General features: G+C 44.8%; 1 protein-coding gene across 1 annotated transcript in view; it reads left to right on the top strand.

The window, feature by feature from the left end:
* The window catches only part of LOC121538247 (phosphatidylinositol 3,4,5-trisphosphate-dependent Rac exchanger 1 protein), a 119,835-nt gene that overhangs the window by 79,212 nt on the left and 18,740 nt on the right, over positions 1–21,883 (top strand). Inside the window, exons 14-25 of the mRNA XM_041846094.2 lie at positions 3,646–3,721; positions 3,874–3,946; positions 6,334–6,479; positions 8,645–8,737; positions 10,145–10,293; positions 10,444–10,529; positions 11,609–11,751; positions 16,257–16,371; positions 16,492–16,670; positions 16,997–17,158; positions 17,473–17,683; positions 19,869–20,142. Coding sequence (XP_041702028.1) covers positions 3,646–3,721; positions 3,874–3,946; positions 6,334–6,479; positions 8,645–8,737; positions 10,145–10,293; positions 10,444–10,529; positions 11,609–11,751; positions 16,257–16,371; positions 16,492–16,670; positions 16,997–17,158; positions 17,473–17,683; positions 19,869–20,142 — 1,707 coding nt within the window. The remainder of the gene's footprint in view (positions 1–3,645; positions 3,722–3,873; positions 3,947–6,333; positions 6,480–8,644; positions 8,738–10,144; positions 10,294–10,443; positions 10,530–11,608; positions 11,752–16,256; positions 16,372–16,491; positions 16,671–16,996; positions 17,159–17,472; positions 17,684–19,868; positions 20,143–21,883) is intronic.

Below are 21,883 nucleotides of genomic sequence, written 5' to 3'. Positions count from 1 at the left end.
CTTGAAACATGTTGGTATTACAGACTCAGTCAGGGACATGTTGAAAATGTCAGTGAAGACACTTGCCAGTTGGTCAGCACATGCTCGGAGTACACGTCCTGGTAATCCGTCTGGCCCTGCGGCCTTGTGAATGTTGACCTGCTTAAAAGTCTTACTCACATCGGCTACGGAGAGCGTGATCACATAGTCATCCGGAACGGCTGGTGCTCTCATGCATGCTTCAGTGTTGCTTGCCTCGAAGCGAGCATAGAAGTGTTTTAGCTCGTCTGGTAGGCTCGTGTCACTGGGCAGCTCGAGGCTGTGCTTCCCTTTGTAGTCTGTAATAGTTTTCAAGCCCTGCCACATCCGACGAGCGTCAGAGCCGGTGTAGTACGATTCAATCTTAGTCCTGTATTGACTCTTTGCCTGTTTGATGGTTCGTCGAAGGGCATAGCGGGATTTCTTATAAGCGTCCGGGTTAGAGTCCCGCTCCTTGAAAGCGGCAGCTCTACCCTTTGGCTCAGTGCGGATGTTGCCTGTAATCCATGGCTTCTGGTTGGGGTATGTACGTACTGTCACTGTGGGGACGACGTCATCGATGCACTTATTGATGAAGCCAGTGACTGATGTGGTGTACTCGTCAATGCTATCTGAAGAATCCCGGAACATGTTCCAGTCTGTGCTAGCAAAACAGTCCTGTAGCTTAGCATCTGCGTCATCGGACCACTTTTTTATTAACCGAGTCACTGGTGCTTCCTGCTTTAGTTTTTGCTTGTAAGCAGGAATCAGGAGGATAGAGTTATGGTCAGATTTGCCAAATGGAGGGCGAGGGAGAGCTTTGTATGCGTCTCTGTGTGTGGAGTAAAGGTGGTCTAGAGTTTTTTTTTCCTCTGGTTGCACATTTAACATGCTGGTAGAAATTAGGTAGAACGGATTTAAGTTTCCCTGCATTAAAGTCCCCAGCCACTAGGAGCGCTGCCTCTGGATGAGCGTTTTCCTATTTACTTATAGCCTTATACAGCTAATTGAGTGCAATCTTAATGCCAGCATTGGTTTGTGGTGGTATATAGACAGCTATGAAAAATATAGTAAATAGTGTGGTCTACAGCTTATCATAAGATACTCTACCTCAGGCGAGCAAAACCTCGAGACTTCCTTAGTATTTGATTTTGTGCACCAGCTGTTGTTTACAAATATACACAGACCGCCACCCCTTGTCTTACCGGAGTCAGCCGTTCTATCCTGCCGATGTAGCGTATATCCCGTCAGCTGTATGTTGTCCATGTCGTCGTTCAGCTACGACTCGGTGAAACATAAGATATTACAGTTTTTTATGTCCCGTTGGTAGGATAACCGTAATCGTAGGTCATCTAATTTATTTTCAAATGATTGAACATTGGCTAATAGGATTGATGGAAGAGGCAGTTTACTCGTTCGCCGTCGGATCCTTACAAGGCACCCCGACCTACGTCCACGATATCTCTGTCTCTTTCTCCTGTGAATGACGGGGATTTGGGCCTTGTCGGGTGTCTGTAGGATATCCTTCGCGTCCGACTCGTTGAAGAAAAAATCTTAGTCCAATACGAGGTGAATAATCGCTGTCCTGATATCCAGAAGCTATTTTTGGTTATAAGAGACGATGGCAGAAACATTATGTACAGAATAAATTACAAATAACGCAAAAAAAACACACATAATAGTACAATTGGTTAGAGGGCTGTAAAACGGCAGCCATCTTCTCCGGCGCCATCTCTGCTGAATGGTCTCTGTGCAGACAAGTGCCCAATCTTGCCAATTGCTTGTGAAAACAAAAGCTGTGTGTGTGCAATACAGTAGTCAATCAGACAGTCAGTCACTCAAGCCTTAACAGTAGTTGAGCAGTTGAAAGGCTCAGCATTGGGAGATCAGAGACCGTAGAAAGAGCTGAGGTTGGGCAATTTTGCAGAGTTAAGCAATTGTCTTCATAGCTGTGGGAAGATGTTTTGAGTTGGGGGTGCTGGAATCCCCTTCATAATAAAGCATTGCATGCATCTATAATCACATTTGCATCATGGCATTCAGTTGAGCAGACATATTTTTAGGATTTCCACATATCGGGATTTTGTTTTAGCAGGATCTGGATTTAGTTTGCCTTTTTATAAACGCATTTCATGCAATTCTATGTCATTTACATGATATACATTTGCAGAATATCTTTTTTTGACCATACAAATGGCCAAATTCAGGCCACTGTGCATTCAGGCTACTGTGCATCTCACTATTCAGGTAAGATGCAATTTTGGAATTGTATTTATTTTTTCGTATTTATAATCATTTATTTTATTATTATTATTATATATAATTGTTATTATTGTAGGCAAGGAAAGCCGCACACTCTAGTAGCTCAGATGCAATAATTTAATAACCTCATAACCAACGTTTCGACAGACAAGCTGTCTTCATCAGGGTATAATGACAAACACTGTGGGTCACTAGTTTATATCGTTTCAAAGGACACACGCAGGTGTCTGTAACCATGGCCACAGTGTGGCCTAATAGCATTCACCCTCTAAATGGCACACATACACAGTCCTATGTCTCAATTGTCGCAAGGCTTAAAAATACTTCTTTAACCTGTCTCCTCCCCTTCATCTACCCTGATTGAAGTGGATTTAACAAGTGACATCAATAAGGGATCATAGCTTTCACCTGGATTCACCTGGTCAGTCTGTCATGGAAAGAGCAGGTGTTCCTAATGTTTTGTACACTCAGTGTACTATCCTAATGGGGAAAGAAAGGACCAAATGAGAGAAATTAATGACAACATATGAAAGGCTTAGAAAGCACGAATGATGATAGCTGGTGGCATGCAATCTGACATGTCGAGCTGACTTTCAAGATTCTAACTCTAGGAAATGTACAATTTCTTGAACGTTTTTAAAGCTACTGCACCTATCTTAAGCTGTCGTTTTAAAGGGTATTTTGGTTTTAATGTGACTTTTTATTTATTATTATCATTGCCATAATATTGTTAACATACAAATAATACATAATATGCCTTATTTAATTGCTTGTCGAAGTAAAACAGAAAACAAAGCAAATGTATTTTTAAAGATGCTTCTTGTTTATTTTTTGCAATAGCCTATGTAGGCCTGTACTCCATGATCGCTCAGATCCCTTTCTACATGTTGTAAATAGTTTGAATTGCTCTGTCTGGATATCTTGACTTGTGTATATTCGATTATGTAGGTATACATATGGCTCACAACATTAAAATGTGAGGAAAATGAGTAAAGACAATGTGCTGTTACATGAAGTCAGTTTTCTTAGGGACTTAAAAACCCACCACCGTCTCAGGGTGAACTTTCCAAACCTAAAATGGTATATGCTTTGATGTGAAAATCATAACTGTATTATATTATGTATTATTTGATGTCTCTGAATAGAAAATGGTGGTGGTGTAAGTTATTCCCTTTTAGGGACAATGAAGGAAATATTTTCAATACAATTATTTTATAGATGAAAAAACAACAACAAAACAGTTGCTGTAAGGCATAATGTAATTTTGTTCATGTGATTGATAACATCTTTAAGGTTCTGGGAAATGTGCTTGTGTGCACCTGCTTGCTTGAATGTGTTTTGCTTTGAAACCATATCCTTATTCCACTGTCTCCTTCTCCCTTGTAGGGACAGAGACCACCATTTAAAAACCTTCAAGTCTGTGGTGCCTGCCAGCAAACTGGTCGACTGGCTTCTGTCACAGGTACAGTGTACACAAACAGGAACACCACACACACACACACACACACACACACTGGAGTGGCTGCCCATCAGCGCTCCCCACTGTGTCTAAGAGGTGAAAACAACAAGTCTAAGCAGGTGACATGCTTGATTGTGCCTCATTCTGTTTCCCAGGGTGACTGTTCCACGCGTGAGGATGCGGTGACGTTGGGGGTCGGACTGTGCAACAATGGCTTCATGCACCATGGTCAGTACAGCACACATGCGTCACGTGTTACTTGACTGAATGACATACAGTACATCAGGGATATTGCGTTACTTTTTTCATCAGGCTTATATTCCCCTGAGCCGATGGTCGGGGACCGTAACATCATTTCATAGAATTCATTTATGACAACACGTGTTACACATCATTGAGTGATATACTGTACACACACACACACACACACACACACACACACACAACACCATGCCACAATGCATTTACAACCATAATGAGGGAAATGTGGGTCTGCAAAACTAGGGCAAGGTCCTTATTTTACCACTTTTGCATGAAGTTTCTGCTGCTTGGGTTCAAGTGTTTCTCTGACCAGAGTACATAATAATACTTCTTGTTATTAGATTCGGTTATCAATTATCTTATAATCAAAACATAACATTCAACATTTACCATTTAATTCCTCATACAGTAGGAGGCAGTTGTCATTCCTGTACAGTTGTTTTCTTATAAACCATTAACACCTGGTAATGCATTATGTTTTCTTAACTGTGTCATACTGTAACTGCCACTTGAAAGGTGTTCCTATTCACATTGGGACGAACCCTAACTTCAACTTATGTCAAATTCTCACTTAATCATGCATTGATGAAGTGAAAATTCAACCAAAGTGGAAGTTAGGACTTGCCAAATTTATGCCAGTCAGTCAGTACACGTAGAAGATTTTCCCACATCCGTACAATGGACTCAAGTCAGATGACCATATACCACAATCAGACCACACTCTGTTGTCAACATCAACAGTATTTGCAGTGTTCCCTGAACCCTTGGCATTTCCACATTCACAGTCTGCGTGGCAGCATTGAACAATGGAACACTCTTAAAGGTCTTCCTTAACCTGGTTAAACCAGACTGAATATTCTGCTCACCAGTGAAACAATAGTGAGTGCAGGGCTCATTCTGATTTAACTAGGCTAGACTTTCCCTAGCTTGCTAGCTATATCCTTGTGAACTTAGAATGCCCTCAAACCAGCCCAATCTACTACACGTCCTACACATATACACACACACTTATAGTAGACACATATACACACACACACGCGCACACACACACAATCTCACACACACACACTCACACTAATACAGTATTGACACACACACACACCCCCGGATGCCATCTGCTGGCTAGTTCTCCTTTTCAAGTTCACACGTCTCTTCTCTGCCTGCTGAGTGCATAGCATGTCTCTTCTCACCTGACCTCAGCTATCCCTTCACACACTCCAGCTTTAGTCAGTATGTCTGTATTCTTTCTCTCTCCCTCTATATTTCTCTCGTATACATGCTCTCAGTCCCTGTATCTTTCTCCTTTCTCTCCTATCTCTCGCTCTCTCTCTCTCTCGCTCTCCCCCTCTCAGCACTGTACAACAAGCAACACAGTGTTTCTCCTAGATATTTAATCTTAGGCGGGTCGCAAGTGCCCTGCAAAGCTTCATACAACATTCAACATTGTCTACTTTATGTAATAGCAGGGGAACACTGCAGTAAGTAACAGATGCTATGCAAGGGTTCAGTGCTTTCCTGGGGTATTCAGTTCCCCAATTTACTGCACACTCACACTCATAACAGCAGTCGCCAATTTCAATGGCACACCAGTTTAGCGTCAGTGGAAGTGTATGTGCGTCTCTCACTGTGGATTGGGAATGTGTGTGTTGGGAGTTTCTTGACAACTTGAATAGCTGGTATTAAAGGTATTCAAAGGATTCACCGTCTGACCGATAGGAAATGCCCCCTATGCTTAATTGTTTTGGCATAGTGCCAGATTGTGTGTGTGTGTGTAGCACAGATCCATTTGACTGATTTTGTTCCACTTGGCCGACCAGATGGTCTCCCATACAGCTGGGTACCTTTACCCCAGATACCACTGTTCTTTACAACCCTTCACTCTGACAGAGAGACAGGCAGACAGACAGGTAGACAGACTGACACCTGTCACAGCCACCATCGGCCGCTGCTGGCTCGATACAGACACGCACAGGCACACAGACATGTTACCTGAGTGAAGGGAACAACAGAGCCGATTGGGGAAGCAATTTTTCACTAATTGACGGTACTGTTTCCACTGGCATTTCCTTGGTATAGCCTAGGAAATTATATGACACACACACTGCAACTTTAAAGCAAGTCTTTCACCCCAACCTGTTTTGAATTAGCAGCTGGTCATTTGACAGTGAATGAATGTCCAAGTGGGTGACTAAGGGTGTATCATATATTGCCCTACTTTTGACCAGTGGTAATGCACTACATAGGGAATAGGATGCCATTCCTTTTCAGACGCAGACTTTGCTTAAAGCTGCAGTGACCCACATTTCTCTTCAGCTCACCACTTCTCTCTTCTCCTTTTCCTTTCTTTCTCACAGTCCTGGAGAAGAGCGAGTTCAAAGACGAGTCGCAGTTCTTCCGTTTCTACGCCGACGAGGAGATGGAAGGCACGAGCTCCAAGAGCAAGCAGCTGCTGCGCAACGACTTCAAGCTCATTGAGAACATCCTGGCTAAGTCCCTGGTGGTGAGCGTGATTACACACACACATGAACGTATACACACACACACACACACACGCATGTACACACACACACACACACGCATGTACACACACAAACACACACACACACGAACACACACACACACACACACACACACACACACACACTGAACACACACACCCACTTACATGCATGAACATTTACAGTACACACACACGCATGAACGTAAGTAAACACAGGCATGAACACACACTCACACATAAATGAACACATGCACCTGTGTATGATCATGACAGCACTAGACATAGTTATTTGTCAGTAATTCATTGCATGGTTTGTCCGCTGCTGTACCAATAAGCTACCACGCAGTGTTATTTAGAGGAATAGGTTTTTGACTTACCCAGAGGTCTGGGCATGATTGGAAACAGCCATGTCCTGTCCTCCACTCCGCAAGGCCTGTGCGTACGTGTGAAGACCTGAACCACATCTGGATGTGGGTACCAGAGAGCATTTGAAGACATCTCATCCCCTGTGTCTGTTGCAGCTCAAAACATCTCCTCCTTACGCCTTTGAAGACGAGACAGGGCTTTGAAGTCCTTCTGATCCAACAGCATATTAATGGTCGTTGTCTTTTAGAAATCGTGTGTGTGTGTGTGTGTGTGTGGAGGTCTCATAAGAGGCGAGCATCAGGAAGAACAATTTTAAACTGATGAGATCAGTTGCTTTGATGGCTCATCAGATGGTTTGCTCATAGTCAAACTGAACAATCACTAACATTTATTCCGTTAAAACGCTAAAAGGCTAAAATAGAAATATAATCTACAATATGTAAGGAATATCACGTATCGACACCCACAAATGGTCATGAGTTCGGTTGAAATGCATAGGAGGACATTGTGGATACTTTTTTTTCTCCTCGGGTAATTTGAAAAATATGTTCCTTGAGAGGAACCATCACGTACAAGCTTCCATGCGTGAGCTGCAGTTAGACTTGATTTACCCCCCTACCATGTGTGAAGAGGCTAATTACGAAGCTCTCCAAAGGCCTGCCAGAAATGTCTCTCTGACCTTTAACCATCTCACCCTTGATTGGACATGTTTGTTGCCATAAAGTGACCCCCCAAGCACTCTGAAGAAAAGCTGTCTCATTACTTGAAAAGTAGGGTCCACGGCGGAAAGCAACATGGCGGTGTCTCTGTTTGACTGTGTTGATTTTGTGTGTGTCTGAGACAGCCTTGCCTGTGTGTGTGTGTGGCTCCCCATCTCTCCCGTTCTCTCACTCTCTCTCCTCACATTCTCTCTGTCCCTCTCTCCACTCTCTCTCCCTCTCTCTCTCCTCACATTGTCTCTCTCCCTCTCTCTCTCCTCATATTCTCTCTCTCCCTCTCCACTCTCTCCCTCCCTCCCTCTCACGCTCTCTCCTTCTCACTTTCTCTCTCTCCCTCTCTCTCTTTCTTTTTCTATATTTCTTTCTCTATCTCTTCATCTAACTTTCTGTCTCTCTCACACTCTTTCTCTCTCTCGATCCCTTCCTCTCGCGCACTCTGTCTCTCTCTCTCTTGATCGATGCATCAACACTGCGCGACTCTCCGCCGTGACATTCACCAACAGGTGCTAGAAGAATGAGAGTAAAGGTCGAACCCCCCTCAGAAAAGGGCGGGAAACTGGGAGCTACATCGAGCTACATTGTGTCCAGCTAACATAAGAGCATTAGCTTTCTCTAGCGTTTCTTTAGTAGAACGAACAAGGAAGTAGACATTTTTATTTTGCTCGGAGACGCCCCATCCCTGATGATTAGCTCAAATGCTAATCCTTCCCAGTCCCTACAGCCATGACTGCAGTGATAGACCGACGCACGCACACACACACACACACAGCTCCTTGACGCTGCAGAGCCCATTGTTTAGCCTTTCTCCTTTTAGCAGTCTCCTCAGACGGGCGTTAGCGATAGCCATCTTATCACAACTCTGCAGCAGGAAGATAACCCCCACCGTGCGATTGGCGATGCTCGCGTTAGTGCCCGGTAATGGAATAGTCCCAAATAAATCATTGACCGCGCGGTGATTGCCTGAGAAAATATCTGGATTTTGTTGGTTCCTTCATCTTATGCAGTGGATTAATGAATTAATCAATGTCAATCAATGCCTTCTAAGCTCCTTGGTTGTATTGTTTGTTTTTCTCCCCATAGATCCACCCTGAGGAAGAAGACTATGGCTTTGAGATCGAGGAGAAGAACAAGGCCATCGTGGTGAAGTCTGTCACCAGGGGCTCTCACGCCGAGGTGAGGAGTCTACACACACACACACACACACACACACACACACACACACACACACACACACACACACACACACACACACACACACACACACACACACACACACACACACACACACACACACACACATAGACAACACACACACACTTCTTGTGCTTATTCCTACTCACTGACAGAGCCCATTAGTCCCAGTGATTCAGGCAGTGGTGGTGGTGTCACTCTGCCTGTCCCTCTCCTCAGGGGCTCTATTCTCAGTGTGGGGATCAGATTAGCCGTATTAGATTAGACATGCCTTCTCACATTCTCCTCAATGACACCACACGCCACAACACGACATCCCAGCTCTGTGTGCATGTGTGCTTACGTGTGTGTATGTACGCGCCTGCACACGTTTCTATCTGTCTTTCTGTCTGCAGCCTCATGGGAGGACAGCCTTCTATCTCAACTCTCTTTCTCTCCTCTCTTCTGACTCAACTAATCAGGGTCTTGGTATATTGTTGATTGGTTGAATCAGAGGAACTAGTGTTGGGATGGAACAACGACTGGGGATTCCTGAGGGAAGGGATTGAGTAACACAGCCTTACTGCACTCCTTCCCTAACTGTCCCTCAGTGTCCCTTACGGTCTCACTCCCGTCCCTCGTTCCCTGCCCACTCTATCTCACTCCTCCCGCCTTATGTCCTACAGTTGTACCCTAAACCCTACCTCTCACACTTCCTCTGTGTCCCCTACTCTCTTTCTCCCCTCCCTTGTTCCCTGTCCCCTCCATCTCACTCCTCATCCCCCTCTATCGCCTCGCCTTCTCCGCTCCAGACAGTGGCAGTTTAGTTAGGTCCTGGCTGACACAGAGCCTGTGTGTGTGTGTTGTGTGTGCCAGCATTGTGAATGAGGCTCAGCTGATTCACAGGGCCCAGTGAAAAACCCTGGGAGAGCCAGGGACTCCAGGAGGGTCAGGGGGAGAATACCAAACATGGACACACACACATATACTCAGAGGGCCACTGTGCTTGTCTGTCCCTAATCTGGTCTGTCCTCCAAAGCCAACACCCCAGGCAACCAAAGCCAAGCAGATCTGGTCCCTGGGTCCTGGGCTAGCCAGAGAGGATATAGAGGCTGCATTATTCTTCTGACATGATCAGAAACATGCAAGCAACCCATCACAGTTCAATATGCATTAATGCCCCGCAAATGGCGGTCAGATCTTCCCTTCTTCATTAGCGTTTTTTAAATAATTCAGATTTTATTTTAATGCTTTTCCCATTATTTAACCAGGTTTTATAAGTGAAATATGGTCAAATTGTTCACAAACAATTTTACATCTGAAAACAAAATAGCCACTGATGTAGCATGAAATGATGAGACAACCTATGACGCTCCACCGGTGTTGTTTCCTCTCCGTCCTCCCCTCCAGATGGCGGGTCTGCAGGCAGGCAGGAAGATTTTCACCATCAACGAGGACCTGGTGTTCCTCAGGCCCTTCCAGGAGGTGGAGACCATGATCAATCAGGCCTTCTGCATCCGCCGCTCCCTACGCTTGCTGGTCAACACCAAGGCCAAGGAGTGAGTTACAGTATAGCAGTACAAGCATGCACACATGAACACACGCGTATACAGATGCACACACACAATTTAATTTCACACACACGTGCGCTTAACTAGACACACAGGCTCAGGGTTTGGCCGGTCTGATTCACTCTCTTGTTGATTTAGGATTGTGAAGATTCCAGACACTCCAGATGCCCTGTCCTTCAAACTCTGTGGCTCCGCCCCACCTCATGTGCATGCAGTAAGGAAAGGTGAGTAACAACCGCTTTGATTGGCGCTCTCTAAAGTTACCTGCCAGCCATGCACCTGTCAGCTTCAGTTCCCTTTTACTGAGGCTCTGCTTTTTAGGACCACATGTCCACTAGTGTTCAAAGTTTAAATCCTAAAAGACGGTGCTCCCACTACACACACAGAACTTAACTTGTCTTTGTTAATAAAACCACCTGGGCCACATTCCCCCGGTACGCTGCCTGCTAGGCAGATGTTTATATCATATAAAAAGAAGAAGCGAAAGAAGAAGATTTACCACTGTTGAGTTGTGAGCGAGGGATTGGTCCAAATGTGTAAAACAGCTGGAAGAGGAGGTAGGAGAAAATGGCCGACTCCTTTCTGTAGCATCCATGGAGAAGGAGTCATGACCCGGAGAGTCGCCTCTTTTTTATTATGTCTGAGGGAGCTCACACACACTGTGACCTGGCTTCACTCTCTCCGACGCACAAATGCACACAAACACACACGCACAGGCTGCGGAATGTGGGGTTCCTACCGGCCCATATGAGTTGTCTCTGAATGACGTCAGACTCTCCAGGCACTCTCTCTTCTCCTAAATCAGGGCCCTGCTTGACGGCTGGGAGGGGGTTGCTGCTAAACTGAAGTTATGGCGTTGCGTGCTTTGTGTGAGGTGGATGACATGGAAAGTGATGCTAGGCCTGGTATTTTAAAATGGGACAGGAAGATCTGTTCTTAATTTAGTGCACAGCTAAAGTGTTACCAGGAGTTATTTGAAGACCAAATTATTATACCCATGTATGTCTTCATGTGTGCATATCTATTTATTTGAGGATGATGGCCTTGGATAGGTCTTCTCTAATGAACAGATTCATATTTTCAATGGGATGTCCTAATTGAATAAAGGTTACGTTGAATAAAATACATATTTACATGAAGGACTAGATTAAAAAAATACTTACAGTATATTATAACAATTTCTTTGGGGGGGTGAATAAAAAACTCTGTCAAGTACAGTATGACATCATTGCGGTTACAATGACAACCCTGAGGCATATCTAAATGTGATCCCTGACCCTTGTGTGACCCCTTGTGATTTCAGGGTCAGAGGCGGCGGCAGCGGGCCTCCAGCCAGGTCAGTGTATCCTGAAGGTGAACGGCAACAGCATGAACCTCAGCGACTACCAGGAGGTCCTGGAGCACTTCACCACCTCCCACCACGACCAGCAGGAACACCCCGACATGGTGAGAGACAGTCTGCACCATCCTGGCACTTCCATTGGTTTAATACTGTATGCGTAATGTTAGGGAAACATACATGTTCGGAGATGGTGAGATTCAACCACAATGGCATGGCCCAATCTTTCCCAATCCTGGTCCTGGGGACCCAAAGGTGTGCAAATTGTTTTGTTTTTACCTAAGTGGAAAAAGTACCCAACTGTCATACTTGAGTAAAAGTAAAGCTACCTTAATAGAAAATGACTCAAGTAAAAGTCAATCAGTAAAATTCTACTTGAGTAAAAGTCTAAAAGTATTTGGTTTAAAATATACTTAAGTATCAAAAGTAAATGTAATTACAAAAATATACTTAAGTATCAAAAGTAAAAGTAAAAGTATAAATCATTTCAAATTCCTTATATTAAGCAAACCAGATGGCACCATTTTCTTGTTTTTTAAATTGACGGAAAGCCAGGGGCATGCTCCAACACTCAGACATAATTTACAAACGAAGCATGCGTGTTTAGTGAGTCCGCCAGATCAGAGGCAGTAGGGATGACCAGGGATGTTCGGTTGATAAGTGCGTGAATTTGACTATTTTCCTGTCCTGCTAAGCATTCAAAATGTAATGAGTACTTTTGGGTGTCAAGGAAAATGTATGGAGTAAAAAGTACAATATTTTCTTAAGGAATGTAGTGAAGTAAAAGTAAAAGTTGTCAAAAATATAAATATTAAAGTTCAGATATCCTAAAAAAATACTTAATTGGAACTTTTTAAAGTATTTTTACTTAAGTACTTTACACCACTGGCACTAGCACACCTGATTCCACTTATCAAAGGCTTGATGATGAGTTGAATCAAGTGTCTAAGTGTCAGGATTGGATTGGAGAAGACTGACATAGCCTAATGTGGCATTAAAAAGAGGCATTGCTACTTTTCTGCCAGTGTCAATATGTTTTTCCATCAAACTAGTGTGTTCCCTTCTATAGTGTCACATGCAAGGTTGTATTTTTATTTGTTGTGTCACAACTAGGGTTCTTCCTCATCCTCAATTTCAGTCTTCTACCATTTACAGTGAATTGCCAGTAGACCTCCTTTCCCCCCTTGTTTTTATTTTCCTACTGTGTCAAATTCTGTATTTTGGCTTTATCCAGCTTGGGACCCTGCAGGATGTACTGTGGTGCTTTTTTATTAGGTGATGTGTTGATATTTACTCTCGCTCCCCTCCTCCTGTCCAATTCCCTGCTCTGTTGATGTTTACCATGGATTTCCTTGTCCAATCCCCTCAGCTCTTGCCCAGTCAAGTCTCCTCAGAGCTGCTCTGTTTGGACCATGTCTTAACGTCTCTGTTTGTTCATTCACACAGCTGGTTGATTGCCAGTGTGTTTCCTGTACCAGTGCCATGTTCCATGAGAAAATATGCATATACAGTATGGGGGAAAAGTATTTGATCCCCTGCTGATTTTGTACGTTTGCCCACTGACAAAGAAATGATCAGTCTATAATTTTAATGGTAGGTTTATTTGAACCGTGAGAGACAGAATAACAACAAAAAAATCCAGAAAAACGCATGTCAAAAATGTTATGAATTGATTTGCATTTTAATGAGGGAAATAAGTATTTGACCCCTCTGCAAAACATGACTTAGTACTTGGTGGCAAAACCCTTGTTGGCAATCACAGAGGTCAGACATTTCTTGTAGTTGGCCACCAGGTTTGCACACATCTCAGGAGGGATTTTGTCCCACTCGTCTTTGCAGATCTTATCCAAGTCATTAAGGTTTCGAGGCTGACGTTTGGCAACTCGAACCTTCAGCTCCCTCCACAGATTTTCTATGGGATTAAGGTCTGGAGACTGGCTAGGCCACTCCAGGACCTTAATGTGCTTCTTCTTGAGCCACTCCTTTGTTGCCTTGGCCGTGTGTTTTGGGTCATTGTCATGCTGGAATACCCATTCACGACCCATTTTCAATGCCCTGGCATAGGGAAGGAGGTTCTCACCCAATATTTGACGGTACATGGCCCCGTCCATTGTCCCTTTGATGCGGTGAAGTTGTCCTGTCCCCTTAGCAGAAAAACACCCCCAAAGCATAATGTTTCCACCTCCATGTTTGACGGTGGGGTTGGTGTTCTTGGGGTCATAGGCAGCATTCCTCCTCCTCCAAACACGGCGAGTTGAGTTGATGCCAAAGAGCTCGATTTTGGTCTCATCTGACCACAACACTTTCACCCAGTTCTCCTCTGAATCATTCAGATGTTCAATGGCAAACTTCAGATGGGCATGTATATGTGCTTTCTTGAGCAGGGGACCTTGTGGGCGCTGCAGGATTTCAGTCCTTCACGGCGTAGTCTGTTACCAATTGTTTTCTTGGTGACTATGGTCCCAGCTGCCTTGAGATCATTGACAAGATCCTCCCGTGTAGTTCTGGGCTGATTCCTCACCGTTCTCATGATCATTGCAACTCCACGAGGTGAGATCTTGCATGGAGCCCCAGGCCGAGAGAGATTGACAGTTCTTTTGTTTTTCTTCCATTTGCGAATAATCGCACCAACTGTTGTCACCTTCTCACCAAGCTGCTTGGCGATGGTCTTGTAGCCCATTCCAGCCTTGTGTAGGTCTACAATCTTGTCCCTGACATCCTTGGAGAGCTCTTTGGTCTTGGCCATGGTGGAGAGTTTGGAATCTGATTGATTGATTGCTTCTGTGGACAGGTGTATTTTATACAGGTAATAAACTGAGATTAGGAGCACTCCCTTTAAGAGTGTGCTCCTAATCTCAGCTCGTTACCTGTATAAAAGACACCTGGGAGCCAGAAATCTTCCTGATTGAGAGGGGGTCAAATACTTATTTCCCTCATTAAAATGCAAATCAATTTATAACATTTTTGACATGCGTTCTTCTGGATTTTGTTGTTGTTATTCTGTCTCTCACTGTTCAAATAAACCTACCATTAAAATTATAGACTGATCATTTCTTTGTCAGTGGGCAAACGTACAAAATCAGCAGGGGATGAAATACTTTTTTCCCTTCAGAAAGTATTCATACCCCTTGACTTATTCCACATTTTGTTGTTACAGCCTGAATTCAAAATGGATTAAATATTTGTTTTTTCTCACCCATCTACACACAATACCCCATAATGGGAAAGTGAAAACATATATTTCTTTGAAATTTTAGCACATTTATTGAAAATGAAATAAGAATGATCCAATTTACATAAGTATTCGCACACCTTTGCTATGACACTCCAAATTGAGCTCAGGTGCATCCAATTTCCTTTGATCATCCTTGAGATGTCACGACAACTTTATTGGAGTCCACCTGTGGCCAATTCAATTGTTTGGACATGATTTAGAAAGGAGCACACCTGTCTTTATAAGGTCCCACAGTTGATAGTGCATGTAAGAGCAGAAACTATACCATGAAGTCCAAGGAACTGTCCGTAGAGCTCCAAGGTAGAATTGGGATGAGGCATCTATCTGGGGAAGAGTATAAAACAATTTCTAGAGTGTTAAAAGTTTCCAAGAGCACAGTGGTCTCCATCATTGGGAAATTGAAAAAATATGGCACTACACAGACACTGCCTAGAGCTGGCTGTCCGACCAAACTGAGCAACCGGGCAATAAGTACCTTGGTCAGGGAGGTGACCAAGAACCCTATGACCACTCCGACAGAACTACAGCGTTCCTTGGCTGAGATGGGAGAACCTTTCAGAAGGACATCAATCTCTACAGCACTTCACCAATCTGGGCTTTATGGGAGAGTGGCCAGACTGAAGCCACTCCGGAGAAAAAGGCACATGACAGCACGCCTGGATTTAGCAAAAAGGCAAGTGAAATATTCTGAGAGCATAAGCAAAAGATTCTGTGGTCTGATGAGACAAAATGTTAACTCTTTGGCCTGAATGCAAAGCGCTATGTCTGGAGAAAACCAGGCCCAGCTCATCACCAGTCTAACCCAATCCCTACCGTGAAGCATGGTGGTGGCAGCATCATGCTATGGGGATGCTTTTCAGCGGCAGGGACTGGGAGACTGGTAAGGATAGAGAGAACAATGAATAGTGGAGCCAAATACAGGCAAATCCTTGATAAGAACCTGCTTCAGAGTGCAAACGACCTTAGACTGGGGGCGAAGATTTACGTTCCAACAGGACCCCAAGCATACAGCCAAAGCAAGCTGGGATGGCTTCAGAACAAGAATGTGGAAGTCCTTGAGTGGCCCAGCCAAAGCCCAGACTTGAATCCCATTGAAAATCCGTGGAAAGACTTGAAGATTGCTGTTCACTGCCACTCCCCATCTAACTTAACAGAGCTTCAGAAAATCTGCAAGGAAGAATGGGAGAAAATCCCCAAATCTAGATGTGCAAAGCTGATACAGACATACCCAAGACGACTCAAAGCTGTATTCGCCGCCAAATGTGCTTCTACAAAGTATTGACTCGGGTGTGAATACTTATGTAAACTGTATGATGGCATGTACAGAAACACACACCAATGTTTGACTCCAGTGTGTCCCTCCCTGTGTCCTATAAGTGTCAGTGGGTGTATCGGGCATTTGAGGATGTTGAGGAGGACAGGGGGTCGTTCAGGGCCTGCCCAGCAGAGAACGGCTCTGATACAGAGGAGGAGAATGCCAGGAATGGAACAGGTACTGTAGTGTACACTACCTCACTGTGTGTTTGTGTGTTCATATGTGTGGGTTTGTCTCTGTCCATCTATCCAACAACAGGTGTGTACTCAAGTGTCCTCTATTTTGTGTCTCATCCAGACTATAGCCTGAGCAGGCTGTCCGTGTCTGATGACTCTGTGCCTCTGGTGAGCATGATGGTTGACAACGTGCACCTGGAGCATGGCGTGGTGTACGAGTACGTCAGCACGGCCGGCATCAAGAGCCACGTCCTGGAGAAGATGGTGGAGCCCAAGGGCTGCTTCAGCCTCACCGCCAAAGTACAGTACATGTCTGTTGTTGTTAGCATTAGCATGCTAACACTGCTCTTAGCATTAGCATGCTAGCAGCAGTGTGTGGTTTACTGCTGGAGCAGGTTGGCCACAATGCATGTCTATTGTTGTTGTATTCTCCTAGCATTAGTACTATGGGTTTCAATTCATAGCCACAGCCACGACTCGTTAACATTAGCATTTATGACAGAAAACAATGGGAGTGAATGCTTCCCAGGTTACATGCTGTTCAATTCCTGCATAAATCACTTCAAATAACTTGAACTTGAAGACGTGAATCCAAAGTGACTTAAACATTAGTTTTCACCTGTCAGATCCTGGAGGCCTTTGCCGGTGACGACAGCCATTTTGTGCGCAACTGCAGCCAGCTGATCTCACAGAGCGACCGCGTGGTGTCGATGCCTCAGTTTGAGTTCAGGAACATCTGTGACACCAAGCTGGAGAGCATCCGCCGACGAATCAGCAGCTACCAGCAGGTACAGGAACTACAGGATCCCTCTGTCTCTCATAGCCCCTTATGTAGTGCAAGAGCAGCTACAAACACAGACTGCTTGTCGCTTTCTTCAACTGTTTTGTAAATGCACACTCAGACTCTCTCCCAATCTTCCTCAAGCATATGCGCATGCACACACACAAACCCCCCCACTTCAGTAATTCAGTAGCTATCGAAAGGTAATACACCCCACTCACACTCACATTCAAACACACAACACACACATATCAGCAGTGAGTATTGAACCATCATTATGTTATAGCGGTGAAGGTACCAATTTCATTCTTCTGTTTTCAGTTTGCCCAGGAGCTGAGGAACAAGGCATGTCCCACGTTCAAGCAGGCGGGTGTACGGCCTCACCCACTGGGCTGCATGGACTTTGTGCCCACCAACTGCCACGTCAACCTGATGCAGGTGTCTTACCCCAAGACCACCACGGCCACTGGCAGGGCCTTCAGCATCCGCTTTGGACGCAAAAACTCCTTCTTCGGCCTGGACCCCGACCAAGGTGGGGCGAGCAGACGTGCCTGTGTGTGCATGTAGACACATGGACGCATAAGATGCACGAGCATGCACACGCATGCATGAACTGACACACGCTTATACCTTTTTGCTTACATATTGAAAAGTACAGCACGCAAATACGACAATAGAGACCAGTTGGAGAGTCGTATCAATGCCTAAGTCTAATCACAGTTGAGTTTTGCCAACAATGGCCAATATCCCCTTAACAACATTACACAGCTAGCCTATTAGCCACTTTAAAGCTTCAAACAAATAGATAATTTAAACTAATTACCCTCTTTGACCAATTAAATCCCACTGTATAAATGACTTTGAGCTCTCGTGATGAACCAAACCTCGTTAGCCTTTAGCCGCATATAGTGACAATTCCCACAGTAAATTAGCACTAATGTGGTTGTAATCCCACCACTAATCGTCTCCATCGGTCGCCCATTAAAAACTTCTATTAGCCTCAGGCGACCCTCCTTCCACCCCCCAAGCCGTCACATGTAACCATCTTCTCTGTGGGTGATGATTGATGTCATCGAAGTGGGCCCTCCAAGGCACCAAGGGTGGGATATTCTCTAGAGAGTAAGAGGGAGATGAGGAAATGGGAAGAAGGTGATCATTAGATTACTTTACTGTAGAGGTTGTTCGGTGCAGGGGCAAAGAGAGAGCTTAACAGGTGTAGCCCTTGGCCCATCCACAGAATTAAATAGAACATTATACACAGAGTATACAAAACATTAAGAACACCTGCTCTTTCCATGACATCGACTGACCAGGTGAATCCAGGTGAAAGCTATGATCCATTATTGATGTCACTTGTTAAATCCACTTCATTCAGTGTAGATGAAGGGGAGGAGACAGGATAAAGAAGGATTTTTAAGCCTAGAGACAATTGAGACATTGATTGTGTAGGTGTGCCATTCAGAGGTTGAATGGGCAGGACAAAAGATTTAAGTGCCTTTGAACGGGGTATGGTAGTAGGTTCCAGGTGCACCGGTTTGTGTCAAGAACTGCAACACTGCTGGGTTTTTCATGTTCAACAGGTTCCCGTGTGTATCAATAATGGTCCACCACCCAAAGGACATCCAGCCAACTTGACACAACTGTGGGAAGCATTGGAGTCAACATGGGCCAGCATCCCTGTGGAACGCTTTCGACACCTTGTAGAGTCCATGCCCCGACGAATTGAGGCTGTTCTGAGGGCAAAAGGGGGAGGTGCAACTCAATATTAGGAAGGTGTTCCTAATGTTTGGTATACTCAGTGTATATGTATCGCTATGGGCCCATCTGGTCCTCCTGTCTGTGTTTTGTCAGTCTCTCTGGTTTCAGTAGCCTGCCGTTTGGCCTGCCGCCGCGCAGACAGCCAGGGGAAGACAGGGGAGGAAGCTGCAACAGACAGCCAGCCATCTGAGATAACCGTTAGCATTGTTTCAACCTGCCTCCCTCCTCTGTCTCTCGCAGCATGATTTGACATCTACTCTACAGTTGTGCCTCGCCAAGACATTGGCAATTCCCCCAGCAACCAAGTGTAAAGTTTCTTTACCAGGCTAAACAATTCCGTTTTTTACGACTCCAAAGTGACTGCTTCATTGGCTTTGCGGTCAGAAATGCATGGAATTGTGAGGAATGTTTCCTGAGGTGATGCAAAATGTCTGCTTTTTTAGTGCATTTAGTAGCTTCATAGAGTGCTCAGGGCTGGAATGTGCACAAAGTATAGGAGCTCCTCGACTTAATCGTAGCCTATGCTATTATGTGCTAACATTACACCCTCAGGCTCCACGATCAGGACGTAGAATTTTGAATTGGACCACAATACCAAATAACAAAAACTATTTTTTACTGTGTTTTTGTCATGTTCTAGGCATTTCTTCATGACTCGCAAGGCAGTAGAATGTACATAGAACAGCGATATGTATAAAGGCCCTTTATATAAAAGCACAGTTTGAGTCAAAATGATAGGCTGTATATTCACAAGAGTGTTATTGTGTATGAAGGCTGAACATCTGGTGTAGATCTGGGTCTCTGGAAGTGAAAGTTGATTGTCTCTCCTCGCTCTTTCCCTTTCTTCCCTCCTCTCTATTTCTACCTCTGCTTTTCTGACATGATGTGAAGTACAGCTTCTTTCACTTCCTTTTCTTTACCTCTATTTATTTATCTATTGATTTTCTCTCTCCCCACAGCTAACCTGAACCCCATGTCCCACACCCAGCACTGTGTGACAAGCATGGGCGCCCCGTCCTACAGCTGCAGCGGTCTGGGAGAGGAGGGGGAGTGGGACATCGAGGGCTCTGGAGAGGGCACTCCAGACAGGAGGCAGCAGGCCCACCGGGGGAAGGGCCTCAGCTTCCTGCTCAAACAGGAGGACATGGAGATCCAGGATGCATACATCCGCCTCTACAGCCGCCTGGACGTCGCTGTCCGAGAGATGAGGCAGTACGTCACCCAGATAGACGTGTAAGTACAGATATGTGAAAATCCTCGCTAAGTACCTATGTCAGGGATCTCAAACTGGTGGCCCGCGAGCCAGACACGGCCCGCAAACCGATATAATGCGGCCTGATATACTGTGTGTATGAGTATCATTGCTAAGTACCTGCGTTGAAGTGTACTATAACTACTATAGTTGAATTTCATTGTTCAATCCTGCCGAGTGGCGCAGGTGCTAGCTGTGCCACTAGAGATCCTGGTTCGAATCCAGGCTCTGTCGTAGCTGGCCGCGACCGGGAGACCCATGAGGCGGCGCACAATTGGCCCAGCGTCGTCCAGGGTAGGGGAGGGAATGGCCGGCAGGGATGTAGCTCAGTTGGTAGAGCATGGCGTTTGCAACACCATGGTTGTGGGTTCGATTCCCACAGGGGGCCAGTATGAAAAAAATTAAATAATAATAATAATGTATGCACTCACTAACTGTAAGTCGCTCTGGATAAGAGCGTCTCCTAAATGACTAAAAAAGTTTTTTTTAATGTAAAATTGTTCAACTTTACCCAAAGTACCCCAATAGTGTGAGTACCCAAATAATACACATGTAGGAACCCACAAAGACATGAGTCATGCGTTCTGTCCGTATTTCGTCCTCTCAATTACAAGTAGCGGTTTTAGAATTGCCCAATTATATATCACCGTCGTTTATTTTTAGTTCCTGTAGTCTATTCGTTTACATTTTCCTCCAAAGATCTCTGTTATTATTCTGCATGAAAATGGAAGGCTGGATGTCCAATATACTATGAAACCATTGTCCCCAGGCAGCCTTCCTGAGGCCCACGCCAAACCCCCTTTGTCTGACTGCCCTTTTTGCTTGTTTAACAATGTGGATACTTTGAAAACAGGGGAATTCGTCAGTCCAAAACGGTTTATGGACTGGGCTAACAGGAACAGGCCGTGAAGCCACAACCCTATTGAAAGGAGGGAAAACCTTCTCTACTGTGTGTGTAAAAGATATGTGCGCGCATATAAAAGCAATATACAGTATCTCACAAAAGTGAGTACACCCCTCACATTTTTGTAAATATTTGAGTATATCTTTTCATGTGACAACACTGAAGAAATGACACTTTGCTACAATGTAAAGTAATGAGTGTACAGCTTGTATAACAGTGTAAATTTGCTGTCCCCTCAAAATAACACAACACACAGCCATTAATGTCTAAACTGCTGGCAACAAAAGTGAGTACACCCCTAAGTGAAAATGTCCAAATTGGGCCCAAAGTGTCAATATTTTGTGTGGCCACCATCATTTTCCAGCATTGCCTTAACCCTCTTGGGCATGGAGTTCACCAGAGCTTCACAGGTTGCCACTGGAGTCCTCTTCCACTACTCCATGACAACATCACGGAGTTGGTGGATGTTAGAGACCTTGCACTCCTCCACCTTCCGTTTGAGGATGCCCCACAGATGCTCAATAGGGTTTAGGTCTGGAGACATGCTTGGCCAGTCCATCACCTTTACCCTCAGCTTCTTTAGCAAGGCAGTGGTCGTCTTGGAGGTGTGTTTGGGGTTGTTATCATGTTGGAATACTGCCCTGTGGCCCAGTCTCCGAAGGGAGGGGATCATGCTCTGCTTCAGTATGTCACAGTACATGTTGGCATTCATGGTTCCCTCAATGAACTGTAGCTCCCCAGTGCCGGCAGCACTCATGCAGCCCCAGACCATGACACTCCCACCACCATGCTTGACTGTAGGCAAGACACACTTGTCT

This window comes from Coregonus clupeaformis, chromosome 24, assembly GCF_020615455.1.
Source record: "Coregonus clupeaformis isolate EN_2021a chromosome 24, ASM2061545v1, whole genome shotgun sequence".
Classification (NCBI taxonomy): Eukaryota; Metazoa; Chordata; class Actinopteri; order Salmoniformes; family Salmonidae; genus Coregonus; species Coregonus clupeaformis.
The sequence above is the reverse complement of the archived record's forward strand: the minus strand, read 5'-3'. Positions and strand labels throughout refer to the sequence as shown.